This window comes from Cupressus sempervirens, chromosome 1 (genome assembly GCF_028749045.1).
Source record: "Cupressus sempervirens isolate cs-2001-9-10 chromosome 1, ASM2874904v1, whole genome shotgun sequence".
NCBI classification, from domain to species: Eukaryota; Viridiplantae; Streptophyta; class Pinopsida; order Cupressales; family Cupressaceae; genus Cupressus; species Cupressus sempervirens.
This window is the reverse complement of record NC_143118.1, coordinates 526,335,985-526,353,224: the sequence shown is the minus strand read 5'-3', so window position 1 is coordinate 526,353,224 and position 17,240 is coordinate 526,335,985. Positions and strand designations below refer to the sequence as shown.

Genomic DNA, 17,240 nt, shown 5'->3' with positions numbered 1-17,240 from the left:
AAGCATTATAGTACTTTGCAGTTGATAACTCTTTATTCTGTATATTGGGATAATGGACAACTTCTAAATAAATATTCTTGGAAGATATGCTTCTTAAAATATTCTCAAATTGTACAGATTTCAGTAGCAATATAGAAAATTATTGGGAGATTTTTGAAGTGCGATGTACTTATAATTTCAAGACAACAATTTTTTAAAGCAAGACCTACAAAGGAACTGCCTCTAAACAACGGATATTATATTGTTCTGCACCATTTTTACAATAAACCCACAAATTTTCCCAAAGAGTACCAATGCCCTTGTATTGTAAGAATGGTATACTACAATCCTCAATTTCAAATCAGAACTTCCAGCAAAACAGGTTAACAAACCTCACTCCTGTCAAACTTGGACCCCAATCTTTTCCTTTGCTCCAAGAACAGGAAGTAATTCAATGTTCATTTCCCCTTTAGTCATTATAGCTAAGTCACTTTCAATGATTTAATCAAATCTATTGTCAAAAGAATTAGCAGAAAATTCAAATGTTACTTTGCAAGACGTGATAATCATCATATCAATCTGTGCTGAGAACATAGACTTAAACTTCAAGCCCTGACATAATCACAGCCTAAAGGAATCACAGCTCTATTAGTTGACAATAATATTCAATATTCGGGAACTACATGTAAAACCTCTATATAATCAATTCTTCCACTTAGGGCCTCCACTGACTACATTGAAAAGTCAATTGCTGAGACATGAAGTCCATGGATTCTTGCCCACTATTCACAGCTCTGCTTTTTGTATGGAATAAACAGCACTACAAGTACAAATTGCAGCAAGCAGCATTTCTAGAAGCTCAAATATAGATCAAGAATTCCTATATGAAATCTGACTTGCATCTCTCATAGCTCATCCTTAAAGCTAACATCATTAATCATGATTTGAGACTTTGGCCGAAAATGTTCATCTGTGTCCACCTCTTCTATTTCCTGTGAACATAACCATCATATTCAAAAGAGGGATCATTTACATTTGTCCTCCAAATATTAAACAAACATGGAAGTTGAGTTTTGTAAGTAAATTATACATAAGTAATGACAGAAAAAGTCTCGACTATAAGAAACAAAATCATTTGAAAGAAAATGTTTAAAAAAACATGTTGGGTGCCTGAACACTCTGAAGAGAAAATAATACCAAGGTGAATTACAAATCTGGTGAGTCGAAATATACATATACAGTAAAGAATCCAATTACGAAATATTCTCTTATCAAAGAAACCAAAAAATCGTTCTTTATACAGTTCTACATGATGTTCCAGAATCTTAACTTCTGTCATATAAGACAAGTGCAATACCTTAAAAATAATTTTCTAATGAAGCCCAAAAAATTTCAAACACTAAATACTATTTATGGAGCATTTATAAAATCAACAATAAGAACAATCATTGGTCTCACAATTTTTGCAAAGTTCCACATACAAATTATACCGAAGTATAACAAAGATGGGCAAAGAGAAAAAAAGCCTGAAATATAAAAACAAAATCATTTGAGAGAAAATGTCACAAAAACATGTTGGGTGCCTAAACACCATGAAGAGAAAATAATACAAGGAAATTTACAATCACAAATCTGTTGCGTGGAAATTCGCACATACAATAAAGAGTTTGGTTAAGAACTATTCTCCTGTTAAATCATTGGAGAAATAAATAAATCGTTCTTTGCATGGTAAACATGTTGGTTGCCTAAACACCATTAAGAGAAAATAATATGAGGAACTTCTGAATCACAAATCTGTTGAGTATATATCCACACATACAATTAAGAATTCGATCAAGAATTATTCTCTTATCAGACCACTGGAGAAATTAATAAATTGTTCTTTATATAGTTTTAATATTTACACATCACAGAATCTTTACTGCTGTGAAATCAGAAACAAAAGTACAATGCCTTAAAATTAAACATTAAAAAACATTTATAATGAAGTCAGAATAATTTCAATAACAGGTTACTACTCATGGAGCATTTATAATATCAATAAGCAAATGATATCCTAATTTTCAGAAATTAGTCCCGTGTATAATATCTCATCTCAGAAATCAAATGGAATGATTCGGATCAAGATAGTGTACCTGAACCACATCTTCACCCTTTATAACACGCCCAAAGACAGTCAGTTTATCATTTAAATCTGGAATGGGTGCTGTTGTGATGAAAAGCTCAAAACCATCTCCCTGGTCTTCTGACTTTGACGTTCCCAGCATGAATGCTTCATGCTTTGGACTGAGTATGATTTCAATGGGACCAGAGAAACCAATTAGGTAAGAAACATAAATAGGAAACCATAAATTTTAAAGAATCTAGTAAATGCACAGCCTTGTTTAAGCAATATTTTTGAGCAATCCTATGTTATGAAGTCGAAGCCTTCATCTGAAAGATAATGGCAGATTATTTTTTGATAGACAAGAATTGAGGCATCTCATCAGATACATAGATAAATAGTACCACAATGACCGAGATAAATAGTATCAAACCATCCTTTATTAGGGACTGAGCTAAGAATCCTAATAGCGCTATGGTGCAAAATACATAACTCCAGGTCCAGTGATTCCTGGAGTTACCGCCTGATATTGCACTAAGGATACATGCAAAAGGAATGAGATTATTACTCTTACATATAACAGGAGACAAAAGGAATAATTATTAACAATAATAGTGAAGTTTTGTAGTCAAAGTGCAATTGTCTAAAGATTTATATTCAAAATACTTTTTAAGGGGCAAATCACAATTAGACTTATTTTAACAGCCTCTACTTGGCATTGAGATATTGCCTAACCAGTGTATAGCCCAAGGAGACTTCAGTGTTACATTTAAAGTATACAAACATGGGTTCACCAAAGAGTCTACATTGTGATAAGAAAACCCTACCAAAGGGGATAGATAGCCAAAATATGCTGATATACTAAACCATCACCATTGGATAGGGAAAGAATAGTCTTTTGAGGTAGATAATCCATCCTCTACAACAGCAATACAGTAAAAGTTCACAGGATTAACCATAATGTAAGGTGGCAACATGGTACTCCAAACACATTTTGGCAATCTGTGCTCTACTTAATCCCTTTGTATGCACAGAATTGCTGTGATTCCACATTTGGGTTGTCTGATGGATCTTGGACCCTCGAGAACAAAAGCACATACATTGTTTCTACACCTAGCCCCAAGGAGCTTTGTATTCCTTTCAACTGACTTCCAGCCCAATGTCATATATTCCTGAACTAGTCTTGGCCTTTGTTCGGTGCTCCATAGTCTTCTATGTTTTCACCTTGTTGCACATTTTTTCCCCTTGAAATAGGCAAAGCTACCATGACACAGATGCAGCCTGATGCCAATTGCAACTGTATCATGGCAGTTTGGCCTTATTTTCTTTTGGAGGAAAATGAATGATGAGCTAGGAGGTCATTCAACCTCCTGCAGTCCTGAACAAAATTATCCAAGTTGATGGAGATGGTTTTATGAATCAAAGGATGCACCATAAATCTCTTCAAAGGTCCCTAGCACTGTATTTGAAGGTACTAGCCACAATCCTCTACAATGATATTATGTTTCTCCTCCTCAATCAAAACATGTTTATGCAAGTATCACGTATCACTGAAATACCTAGTTATAAAGAATTATTCTTTAGGATCAAAATAACAACTTCAACAAAGCAGAAGCAGGAAACTTATTAATCCACCCAAAACATTTGAGCTCAAGTAAAACTCATTGTTAAGAGTTATATTGCGATACTATTCCATTCATATTCGTTACTCCTCTTGGAACAACTCCTCTTGAACTAATGTCACAAATTTAATCCATCCCCTCTAAGAAAACTGCAAAAACAATTAAATACAGGAACCCATAAAAGCTGAAGCAAAATGCTTCTGGGTTATTATTAATAAATATTCTACCTCTCATCTTGATAAATGTTCAGCAGAACTGGATTCCCCGGATAATAAGAGATGGAACTGATATTGTTTCTCCAAGCCAGCATGTGTAGTTTGGCCTACTACATAGCTTTTTTTTCAATTTAGAAATGTTTTAAATAAAAAAGAAATGTGTCCCTAATTTCTTTACGAGCAAAAAATCCTTCCTTCTGCCTTTATGAAAAGTGTTCCCAATAGGCACCCTCCTAACTCGAAACAAAAATAATGCTAATTCTTTTGCAATAGTGGGTGAAGACCACTGATATGTATCATTAACTCTTACTTTTCGTCAATGGTGTCTTCAAAATTATAACCAATTTTTGGTGCTCCAAAATATAATCCAACACACTTTTATGTTGGTGACAAGATTGTGAATTTATCCTCAGTTGACATTCTATGTTACCTAGAAACACCTACCTAGTCGAAATTGGGCTGTCATAGGGTAGAATAAATGTGGGGTACATGGGGATGGCTTGAATGTCCTTGACCATCCCCAAAAATCCAAATAAAATTTGGACACATTTCTAGTACATCCCCAAAACATCCGGAAATGTCTAGGATGCCTAGATGACTCCCAAACATCTTGGAGACTTACGGAACAGGGAACAATTTGACGTCCCCGATACAATAGGGAATGCCTGGATGTCTCCCAATTGTCCTGGCCGCATCCCCAAAAGAAAAACAAGGGAATGTGCTTTTACTCTTTAAGTATGAATTTGTTTGTTGCATCAACTGCATAGTTAACAAGCTTTTGAATAGATGACAAATGATTTCCACCAAGATATAAAGGAATTACCAATTTGACATGCGAAGAACCAATAAAACATTCAAAAAATAAGAGACGAACTCATTCGGTATTATCTTATGAGACTGAATACAAAATTTATCATAAAGTATCTCCAAATATTTCTCCAAAGTTACCCCCTCTATAAAAATGTCTCCTTAAACCAACCAGCATTACGATATTTGCATGTATATTTGAAGGGTCACGACCCCCAACCATCAAAGGAGTATATAAAGTAGACAAGTAACAGAAGAAAGGAGGGATATAGAGAAGGGCGGAGAGAGAAAAGGATCAAACAGAGTGCAGGAAGGAAGAGGAGGCTCAGAAAATAAGACTACATTTGGGCCTTATACAATCTAAAAAGAAGAAAGATATACTGTACTCATAATACACGTCGACCAATCATAGGCGATCAAAGGACAAAGGCATATCAATCAACAAGGACAGGTGGATCGTACATACAATTGTATCTCGCCCAAGACACATGTACCATCCACGAACATAAGACAAACGAGAAACAAGGAGTACATGAGTGACGCGGTCCTGGCTAAGAATAGGAAAGGTGCGTCAAACATTGAGGCACCACCACTCTCTTACACGTTCACCACAACCACAAAGGATAAGCCAATACTGGCTAGAGCAAACATAAGAAGACCTCATATATTAATAAGGGGAAGTATTAAGGAAGGTGACAACCAAAGTGAAAAGGCTAGGCCCTAACCATATTAAAAGCATCAGGATCCACACATCCTGTGAAGGTATGTAAGGATCTTTCTAAATTATTAATAATCTAACAAATATACATATATATTTTGGAATCCATAATTATGTAGTAATAATAATAAATATTTATTTGAAGTTTCTTTATTTTTGGGATTATGAATATGGATATTAGTTCTATTTATATTGTAATATAATAAAATGAAATTGATAATGAAAAGTAATAAAAGGTTGAATTGATATAATATCTTCGATCCAAGCATGTCTTGGTGGAGGACATTCAATATGAGCATTATGATCCAAATGTACTTGGTGGAGAACAATCCAAGTATATCTTGGTAGAGGGCATTCATTGCAACTGTCATAAAATGATCCAAGAATAACTTGGTGGCAAATGATCCAAGTTTTCTTGGTGGAGGGCATTCCATATGTAATAATTTGATCGAAGTTTTCTTGGTGGAGGGCATTCTAAAGGAATGTCATACATGATCCGGGTTATTCCGGTGGAGAACATTTGTTGCAAATGTTAATTAGTTCTTAAGGATATAAGCTATTTAACTAGATTTATTGTGATCATATCAATCTTTTATAGTTTTTATGTATCCCAATCTAACCATAATAGTGGGGACATTACAACTATTCACCCCAAGGCATTTGAATTTAAGTATGCAATTAATGTATCAAACAACCATTAGATTGTGAAAACCCAACTACCATTACATTGTACATGATGATATTCCTCTTGAGGCATTCATGTCAAATAGTTAACTTGCCTTCTCTACGCTTTGATATTTTGCATTATGTTTTACTGGAGCAATAGTAACTACCAATGCATGGAAACATTACTCTGACCTTCACATCATGATGGATTCCCATATTCTGTTCAAAATCTCTGATTTTGGCATGGCCGGGTGTTAAATTCTGAACCAGAAGTAAGAGATGAAAAAATAAACGCACAAATAAGCAGTCAGCGCAAATCAACTATCCTGGGAATCAATCCAACCCACAAGAATCAAATCTTTTATTGAAATTCTCAGATATCAATTACAATTTCTCAGCACCTCACAACCAGAGAATCAAACTTAAATATGAATCAACAAGCTTTTTATCAAGTCGAATAGAGCTACTAGTCATATGCAGAAGATAACTTCAATGAATAACTTTATCGCAGAGATAAATAAACAAGCTTGTTCCAGAAAGAAACAGATAATAATATAATTACAAAGCTTATACGCTGTCCTGAATAAAGGAAACAGAGAATACTGTCAAAACTCAGCCACTGCTTCAAAACTATGACCAATCATTTCCGATTGGCAATAATTATTCATTTATTGTGATGCCAGGAAACTAGATCATAATGCAAATTTCTGTCACTTTGAATGCCCAGACGGGAAGTAGAATGCAGAAGAATGAATACCAAAAAAAGACGTACATATCCAACCAACCACGACTGCAGAGAGAAAAGAAAACGACAGAGGAGACTCTTAGCAGAAACCATAACTCCCGCAAGAGAGCCTCTTCGCATTCCATAAACTCATCATGGTCTCTTAATAACATAACGTATGCCGTCTGCGGGAGCATCAAAAGTCTGACTAGGCAGATACGTAAGCACGAGCTGGTTGCCACAACATCACCCAAGGACAAGACAAATATGCAAGAGATGGACAATACAAAAATTGTCGAAAATAAGTGAAGATACATGGAACAAGCGGCTGTGGAGGAAGATGGCAATAGATACATTCATGATGCCTTTATTCAATGACTACCTGCTCAACAAAACTGAAGAAGAGTTTGAGAATGATAGAGAATACTGAACAGAAAGGAGCTAATTGATCAAACACACTGTAGCAACACAAACAATAGGTAACTGAGAGTGAAGAGATCTCTCGCAGCTACATAGGAATTCAACACTCCCTCTTAGCAAGAGAGAAATCTGTGGAATTTCTTCCTATGAGAAGCACTCATGACTGCAATCAACAGAAATGTCAATACAAGTCTCATCAAGGATTAAAACAAAATGTTATCTCAACGTAACAATGAACCAATACTTATCTCATCATAACAATGAATACTATTGTTATCTCATCATAACCACAAAATAGAAACTCACCATAGCTACTCCTAGAGGGTGAGAATAATAAAACCTCAAACTTAAACCATGCCTCCACACAGAGGGTGAGAAATAGGAGCTTAAAACTCAAACTTCTCCCAGAGAATAATGCACTTCCATCATGCCTACTCGCAAAGGATAGGATTGAGGATCTCACCTTGAGCTTCTCTCATAGAGAAGAACACATCATGCAATGAATCACTATAGCTGAGGCTCTTTCTCAACAAGAACGGCATTCTCCACAAGGTCAAGCTTATCCTAGAAGTAGCAAAACTTTATTCTAGGAAGAGGCTTGGTGAGAATGTCTGCAACTTGTTTTCCAGTACAAATGTACTTAAGCTCAATAGCCTTTCTTTGAACCATATCTCAAAGATAATGATATTTGATTTCTACATGTTTAGATCTGTCATGAAAAACAGGGCTGAATGAAAGCCTTATGCAACTTTTCTTATCACACATAATCATAGTATGATTAGTGAGATGACCAAAAAAAACAGCAAGTAATTTGCGAAGCCACACAATCTTTTGCAGCCATACATGCTGCAACATACTCTGCTTCAATAATGCTTTGAGCTACGCAAGTTTTCTTTCTGCTGCACCAAGAACCCATAGCTGATCTCAAGCTACAACAACCAGAAGCACTTTCCTATCACGCATGCACCCTGCCCAATTTGAATCGGAGAAGCCTTTTAAGGTTAATAATATTCGAAAATTTTAATCCATATCCCACTGTTCCACAAATGTATCTTAAAATATGTTTGGCACCAACAAGATGAGTCTGCCTTGGCTCACACATAAATTGGCTCTATGTAATTTTTTCAGATTTCTTTCCATTGGAGTGACCATGGATTTACAATCTACCATTCCAAATCCTTTCATAACATCTATAGCATATTTTTTTGACTTAAAATAACACCCTTTAATTCCTGCCATATCTCAAGCCCAAGAAAATAATGCCACACACTTATTGATCAGATTGTTATCACCTGTCAGAAATAAATCATCAACATATAGCACAAGAATCAACACCTTGTTATCATTCATTTGAAAGTACAAATTTGGATCAGCATCATTCTTTCTGAAACCCAAACTTAAAATAATTGTCAATTCTTTCACACCAAACTCGAGGGGCTTGCCTTTTACAGCTTGCATACATGAGATTCTTTATCATAAATAATAAATCCTTCAAGTTGTTCAAAGTAGACTTCCTCTTCAAAGACTCCATAATGATGTTTTAACATACATTTCATGAAGTTTCCAGCACTTCACTGTTGCAATAGCAATTATAGTTCTAATAGAAGAATAGTGAGCTACAGAAGCAAAGGTCTATTGATTACTCCTAATCTATGTCTTCCTTTGGAAGAAACCTCTAGCAACAAATCTAGCCATATATTTCTCTATACTACCATCAGCAACATGTTTAATTTTAAAGAACCATGAAGAAACTATAAATTTACCTTTTGGCCTTGGAAAATCTCAAATATCATTTTTAAGAATAGACTGATACTCTTCCATCATAGCATCTTTCCATACTTGTTGGTTAGAAGCTTCTTCAACACTAGAAGGTTTTGAAGCAATAATGCAACATAGCCAGCAAATTTTTGAGGCCTCTTACTTTCTCTAAAAGTGCCACAAGGAACTGCATAGTTTTCAGCTTCTTCCATGTTGTTCCTATCCCATAAAGACCTTTTCTTATTGGTTGAAGAAACGTTAGGACCTGCTGAAATATCAATGGAATCAAGAGGATAAGAAGAACCATTATGAAACTCTGAATCTGCAATCTCACTCTGAATCTCTAAAAGTGATTCTGGATCAGTCATCACAAGGTCTTGAGAATCTTTATTACTACCTTCATCATTTTCAGAATTTGAGGCTTTGGATAATTTACAAGCCACAATTTCATCAACTGGGATATCCCTGCTGATTTCAATTTGATTTTGACATGGAACATTAATTCTATATGCTTTTGAAGAATCACTATAGCCAGCAAAAACTCTTTTCTTTCCTGAAGGTTCCAACTTTGTCCTTTTCTCATTAGGAATGTGAATGTATGCTGGACAACCAAAAGTTCTGAAATAACTAGAAACTGGTTTGGTACCTAAGAAAGCTTCTTCAGGGGACATGTTGTCAAGAATTTGATGAGGACAACAATTCTGAATGTGTATGGTTGTCCTGCAAGCTTCTGCCCATAGAAATGTAAGAAGACCTTGATCACGAACCATTGCTTTTGTTGTTTCAACAATTGTCCTATTCTTCCTTTCGACCACACCATTTTGTTGAGGATTGTAGGGAACACAGAACTCACTCTTAATCCCAGCTTCAACACACAGAAATTATGAAAAATTCTGGACACAAACTCTCCACCATTATCTGATCTTAGAATCTTAGTTGTTTTATTGGACTGATTTTCAATCAAGATTTTGAACTCTTAGAAACAAGACAATACTACATCAGATTCCTTGCACTTGAAAAAATAGATCCAAAACTTATGGGAGAAATCATCAATGAAGGAAATATACTACCAATATCCACTAAGAGATGCAACAAACATTGGATCACATAAATTAGAATGTATAAGTTCTAGGGTTACTTTAGATCTAGATTCACTATTATAAAAAGTGCTCCTAATGTTCTTACCTAGAGTGCAACCCTTGCAAATTCCTTCATGATCATGATATACTATAGGAAGACCAACAACAACATTTTCCATAGAGGTTAGAGTTTTGAAATTTAAATGTCCAAACTTCTTGTGTCATAATTTACTTGAATCAGAAGAACTTAGAGCAAGTGCATGAAGAGGACAAGCTGAAAGTTTGTAGAGACTGTCAATCTGTCACGACAAACTCCAATGACACAGGCTGATTTAAAATCAGAATCATTTTTCCATGCCAAAAGTTTACCATGAACAAAAGCCGCATGATATCCTTTATCTTCTAAGGCTGAAATTGAAACCAGATTTCTTTTTATACCCAAAACAAATAACACCTTGCTTAGATGAAGGGGAATACCGAAATCCAATTTGAAAGAAGTAGAACCAGCACCTTTAACTGAATAACTAGCATCATCATGATGACTTGCAAATGAGAGTCCTTATCCTTTAAATCAGAGAGCTGTTCTTTGAAACCAGTAATGTGACGAGATGCACCACTATCGATTCACCATGTATCACTATTTGTGGGAATGTTATTGAAGTGTGCAGAAATAAAAAGAATACCTTTGAGATTTGTAAAAGACTCCTCTTTAGGAGAAGAATTTTCCACATTTGCAACAGCAGCTGCTTCAGAAGGTTTTATGTCCAACATTACAATCTCTTGCAAAGTGACCAAATTTATGGCACCTAAAACATTGAATACGAGAGAGAACTCTTTTCCTTTTCTTGAATTCAGGAACGGATTCAAAACTCTCATCTCTGAATCTTTTGAAGCTCTCTTTCTTTCCCTTTCCTCTTGAGATGTGAGTTGCAAGAACATGATCACCTTTAGAAGAACTTCGAGAGCTCCTTCTTGCTTCCAACCTACATTCTTCTTGAATGCAATCAGCCCTTAACCGATCGAATTTTGGAAGTTCATCTCTTCCACTAATGCCTTGAAAGATTGAGGAAGACCGTTCACAGCCAACATAACAAGACCTTTGTCACCAATAGCAGCAAGTTGATCTTTACGTTCAGAAATCATCATGGAGTAAGAGACCACAAATTCTCCTCTCAACATCTTAATAAGCAGCAGTTGATGCCTTAGAGCTAGGGCTTTGTTGGTGTTATTATTAAATTCATATAGATCTTTTAGAGTGTTGAACATTTCTTTTGCAGATTCCAACTTTGAAATAACTTGAATTAAATGACACTTGACAAAGTCAATCATGATTTTTTTGGCCATTATTTTAATCTTCTTCCATTGAGTTATACCAGCATCATTAGATGGTTCTGCAACATCAGACGTTTTATATTCTAAAAGATCTTTTCCTCGAGTAATCAGAACTCTTGGCTTCCATGAAGCATAGTATGAAGAACCCTCTAACCTGTCTTCAACTTTTAAACCATTCACCATCTTCACACACTGATAGAGAATAAGAGACGATCAAGATGGAACAGCTTTTGGCTTAGGATCAAATTGCTTCAAACCCGCTCTGATACCATGTTAAGTTCTGAACTTGAAGTAAAATATAAATAATAAATGCACAACTAACCACTCAACACAAATCAAGTATCCTGGGAAAAACCCTCCTCAGCAAGGGAAACAACCTAGCCCACAAGAATCAGATCTTTTATTAAAATTCTTAGATATCAATTACAATTTCTCAGCACCTCATAACCAGAGAATCATAATAAAATATGGTTCAACCTTTTATCAAGTAGAATAGCACTCCTATTCATATACAGAAGATAACTTTTGTTGATGTTGTAGGTTCAGTCAGATTGATTTGATCTAGTCTCGATCCCCTATGGTTATTGTTTAATCGTTATTGCATTTGATTAATCACCACTTATATATATATATATATATATATATATATATTTGTTAAATGTTTAATAAAATCTAACTTAACAATAACCAATATTAATTAATGTAGAGACAAGTCTCTTCATGAGACATGTCTCTTCTATTTATATACCTTGGATCTGCATTTGAAAAACACACAGCACAAAAATGGCAGTGCCATTACATTGCAGTGATCCCAGGAATTCAACATGGTATCGAAGCCAAACTATAAATGTAAGAAAGAATACACCACTCACAAACCATTGATACATCTGATTGTCATCTTCACCAAAACCATAATCTCTGATGTAATAAAATATATCTGGCAATGACATAAAACAAAGCAAAACAAAAACAAAGAATATTCAGGAAAGTAACCCACATAATGTGAATGCCACATAAGCAGAAGACAAGATCGAAAGACACAGAGGTTCAATTTTACAGAAGAAATAAGGAGAGCGGACCAGATAGCAAACACAGAGAAGTAAGAAGTGTGACAGGGAGAAATGAGATTGAAAGACAAGCATTCTTGCAGAAAGACACGTAGATTTTATATGAATGGATCATACTCACCTATTGAATATTGTCCACATCAGACAAAAACCTTTGTTAGCAAGTAATTACTATGGACTACACTCAAGAAACCCGCAAGTGGGTTTCACCACATACGAAGCAAAGCATTGACCAGGCATAATATAAACATGGGCATCAAGGATATAGAAAAGAATATCACAGTCATTAAATTTGAAAACATGTGACACGGAGGACAAAGAGAGACTGCACTTCACCCACCTAGGTCCTCAATAAAGTTGTCACCGCTTGGATTGAGCACCAAACTTTGAATGGGCGCGAGTTGCATTCATCACATGAAAGGTCAGCTTCCAATAGAGTAGCCAAATCATATCAGATCGCATGGGACCCATACTACAAAAAGTCTTGGTCATAGCTCATAATATATTATTAAGTTGATTTGTTTAGTCATAATAACATGTGTTTGATAAGGTGGTAAATATAATAAAGTTGAGATATATGATTATATATATCAAGAGGATATATATGATATATATATATATATATATATATAAGAAGCCTATTGGATTAGATGGAGATATAATTATTATTGTTTTGTTAGATAATTAATTACACACACATACACATACATACCCTTGTTATTAGATTAATAACATTTCTAATATTATCATTTAAATTATTTAAATCTCTAAGTATTGTATTTCTAATGTAGTACATCTTTCTTGTGTTTATTTCTATAAATACTATAAGAGTTACTTGTCTTGATCTTTTCCTCTGAGTATGTTCTTGTAGAAAAGGGGAAACTAATATCAAATTCAGAGGGAGTTTGACACGTCTAAAGGTGACGGAGCTCATAAGACTCATGATTTAGAGGAAGATTTGACTTCATGTAAACTTTTGATGTCATACGTGTGACTATGTGATTTAATGGACCTATCCCCTATGTACATCATGAGGAAGTGACAACTTTCAAATGATTATCACTTGCATCTATCAAAGTTATTGAAAGATGACGATCTCTCAATAACTTAACCTTCTATTGTGATAGACATTTTTATGATGTCTGAAATAGATCATAATAGATTGTAAACTTGCATGGTCGATTAAGTTCCTTAAACAGACCATGGCCATCTATTATGATTGACATCTTTTGATGTCTAAACAGATCATAATAGATGATATCTTGCATGGTGGATTAAGTTCCTTAAATAGACCATGGCCTTCTATTGTGTGGACATCTTGTGATGTCTAGGTAGATCACAATAGAAGATTACTTGCATGGTGGATTAAGTTCCTTAAATAGACCATGGCCGTTCATATGGTAAGCATTATGAGAATGCATGTGCACACACCTTATGAACATTTTTTTTTTATGTTATGCAAATGGATGTTTTAGAGGCCAATGATATCAAAATGTTCAATATCTTCTAATTAAAGATATTCTTATATTACATTGAGGTGATATATGGTCATGTGTTCATCCTCCCTAACTAAGAGGGAGTGTTGATGTTGTAGCTTCAATCGGATTGATTTGATCTAGTCTCGATCCCCTATGGTTATTGTTTAATAGTTATTACATTTAATTAATCATCAATTTTATATATATATGTTAAATGTCTAACAAAAATTAACTTAACAATAACCAATATTAATTAATGTAGAGATAAATCTCTTCATGAGACATGTCTCTTCTACTCCTATTTATATACCTTGGATATGCATTTGTAAAACACATACCACAAAAATGGTAGTACCATAACATTTGTAGTGATCCCAGGAATTAAATAGCTTCAATGAATAACTCGATCGCAGAGATAAATAAACAAGCTTATTCTAGAAAGAAGCAAATAAAAGAATAATTACAAAGCTTATATGCTTGTCCAAAATAAAGGAAACACAAAATATTGTCAAAACTCAGACACTGCTTCAAAACTCTAGAAAATCATTGTCGATAACTATTCATATATTGCGATACCAGAAAACTAGATCATAATGCAAATCTTTGTCACTTTGAATGCCTAGACAAGAAGTAGAATGCAGAAGAATGAATACCAAAAATGGCATGCATGTCCAACCAACTGCGACCACAAACACATGATTAGAAAAAAGAAGCCCACGGAGGAGACTCTTCGCATAAATGTAATATCCCTCCTTAAGTTGTCTCTCAATGAGATTAGCCTACAAAAATTTGTTATCAAAAACTATCAAATTTAATTATAGTAATTTATATTTTGCTATTCACTTGTTTCTACATAAACCTTAAAGATTCCTTTCCTATATACTAGAGAATGGTCCTCAATTACTCTATACCTTCTTCCTTGAAATTGTTATTCAAGTCAGACTTCATAACCCTCTGGGAGGAACCCTGTATTCTGCAGAATGACCTTCGATTAGTTAGCCATCTTTGAAGGGCATCCTTTAAGGTCTATAGGATTTGTCTTTCGAATCCCCTACATTTCCCTTAAATGGGATCACCTGAATCCATGTCCTTCCACATTTTATTTGTCATCTATGTCTTTTTGAAAAGTCACAACTCTTTATAATCATAATCCTTTTGAATAGTCACATCCCTTCATAATCACAATCCTTTCAAAAAGTCATGACACTTCATACCTTACAATCTTTTTGAAGAGTCGCAACCATTCATAATTATAACCCTTTCAAAGAGTTACATCATTTCATCATTGCAACCATTTGAAAAATTCAATTCCTTGTTTTCTTCTCATTCCTTTCCTCTTCCAGTAATCCTTCTTTAACACCTATATTCTCCATCATCCTTCATCTTTAAAATGAACTCTCCTCCTTTTTATATCTTAATTTGAAGGCGTAGCATCTTTTCGTTATATATCTCTTGACTTTTCATTAGATTTAGTTAATTTAAACTATTCTATATATTATATTATTTATTTACTTATTACTTTATGTTTATTATCATTTATTTCAAATCCCATTAAGAAAGATAACATATTTTCTACAATATTCTCTCTTGTATTTAATTTTATTTATTTATTCATTCATTATAATTTTATTATTATTTAATTAAATAAAATCTTATGCTAAATATTTTTTTAATATTTTTGGTCGGTATACTAAATATTATTTTATTGATAATAGATTATATATAGAATTATTATTTTTTATTTTTATATTTATTATCATTATTTATTTGATAATATTGCATTATCTAATTATCATAAAAATTCTATCTTAAAATGAGGACATGACAGTCCACCCTTACTCTAATTCCTCAAGCAATTAGATAATTTCTTCTACTGATTTTATTGGCTAAAATATTTTGTAAGTCACTAAAACTATAACTTACAAAATTGTGATTTTAGGCAAAGGTGTAGTGAGATAAATCTCTCCTCTCAGCAATAGATGAGGCTCCTTTCTTACTGTATGTAGCTCCAATAGGATCTTAGCTAAAATTACAAAAGGGGTGGTTCTCTCAATCTTTTCCTCTCCTTGGGAAAGATACACAAGTGAAAACTTACGATTATACAAAAATCTCCTATTGCTATGATAATACTGGTGGCTCAATGGTTGACGTAAGAACTCCTAAGACAACAATTTACTAATAATAACTACAGTGAATTAAAAACCGGAATTTAAAGTCTCCAGCGATTAATTCGAGCAATGATTCAATAACCACAACACAAACAAATAAACTAGATAAGAATGGAAAGTATAGCTCAAAATCTATTACTAAATTTCTTATAAACTAACACACTACAACCACTTCTAACTTCAAGATTCATTCTTTATTCAAGAACTTACCTAAATTGCTCCAAAGATTCATATGACAAGCTATAAGCTGAAAAAAGGATGAACAATTGATGAAGGGTTGCTTTGATACCACTTGATGAACGGTGCTCGCCTTAATACCACAATAAATAACAAATAAAGAGAAAACACAAATTGAGAAAACAAAATATGGGCTTCTTATTATTGCCGCAAATGCAGAATTACAAAATTACAATATACAAACCCACATGGGCGCCTTCCTTACAACAATCTACAAGACAAAGCTGGGACTACCACCCATAACTGCTCTAGACAACTTACGGGCCTTCCCTATATAGGCACTTTTTGCTACCCAGGAAGGTTATAGACACTAAGCCCTAACCGTTGAGGCCAACCAACCTCGTATTATATTATTTCATTACACTTTATTACATAAGATTGACTTAAGACAATTTACAAATTATATTTTCGGATGGGTCCACTTCTGGAGACCATAACTAGCAAATTATTGACCCGATGGGCAATTATAACCCCATTCTAGAATCCTCGACTAGCAACCTACAGCAACTAATTGTACAAGCTTCCATAAGTCAAGGTACTGCCTCGTTTTGGAGTCATTTAGACCTTCATCCCTAGACCTAAAGTTTGGATAGCCAAAATTCATACCAAAAATTTGCAAAGTCTGCACCAGTACATATGATATGACAATAAAACTCAACTGGTAGACTGATATGTCTAAGATAAACCTCCACATATTTGATTAGAACAATTTGAGCACATAATACCAACTTACTAAAATTAGCAAGCTCCCTCAAATAGCAACTCTGTATAGGAATAGCCCTTATTAAAAAAACAAAAATAAGAAAACAAGAAATAGAAATATTTTTGGGTGATGCAAGATTGCCCATATACCTAACATGCTCCTG

The 17,240-nt window shown here is 34.2% G+C and overlaps 1 protein-coding gene across 1 annotated transcript in view; it reads right to left on the bottom strand.

Annotated features, from left to right (window-relative positions):
* Window positions 1-275: 275 nt before the first annotated feature.
* Window positions 276-17,240, bottom strand: part of LOC149578537 (peptidyl-prolyl cis-trans isomerase CYP21-4-like) — an 88,587-nt gene continuing 71,622 nt past the window's right edge. The window contains exons 7-8 of the mRNA XM_089829701.1: window positions 2,115-2,265; window positions 276-971 (exon numbers count right to left, since the gene is read on the bottom strand). Coding sequence (XP_089685827.1) covers window positions 885-971; window positions 2,115-2,265 — 238 coding nt within the window. The 3' untranslated portion in view covers window positions 276-884. The remainder of the gene's footprint in view (window positions 972-2,114; window positions 2,266-17,240) is intronic.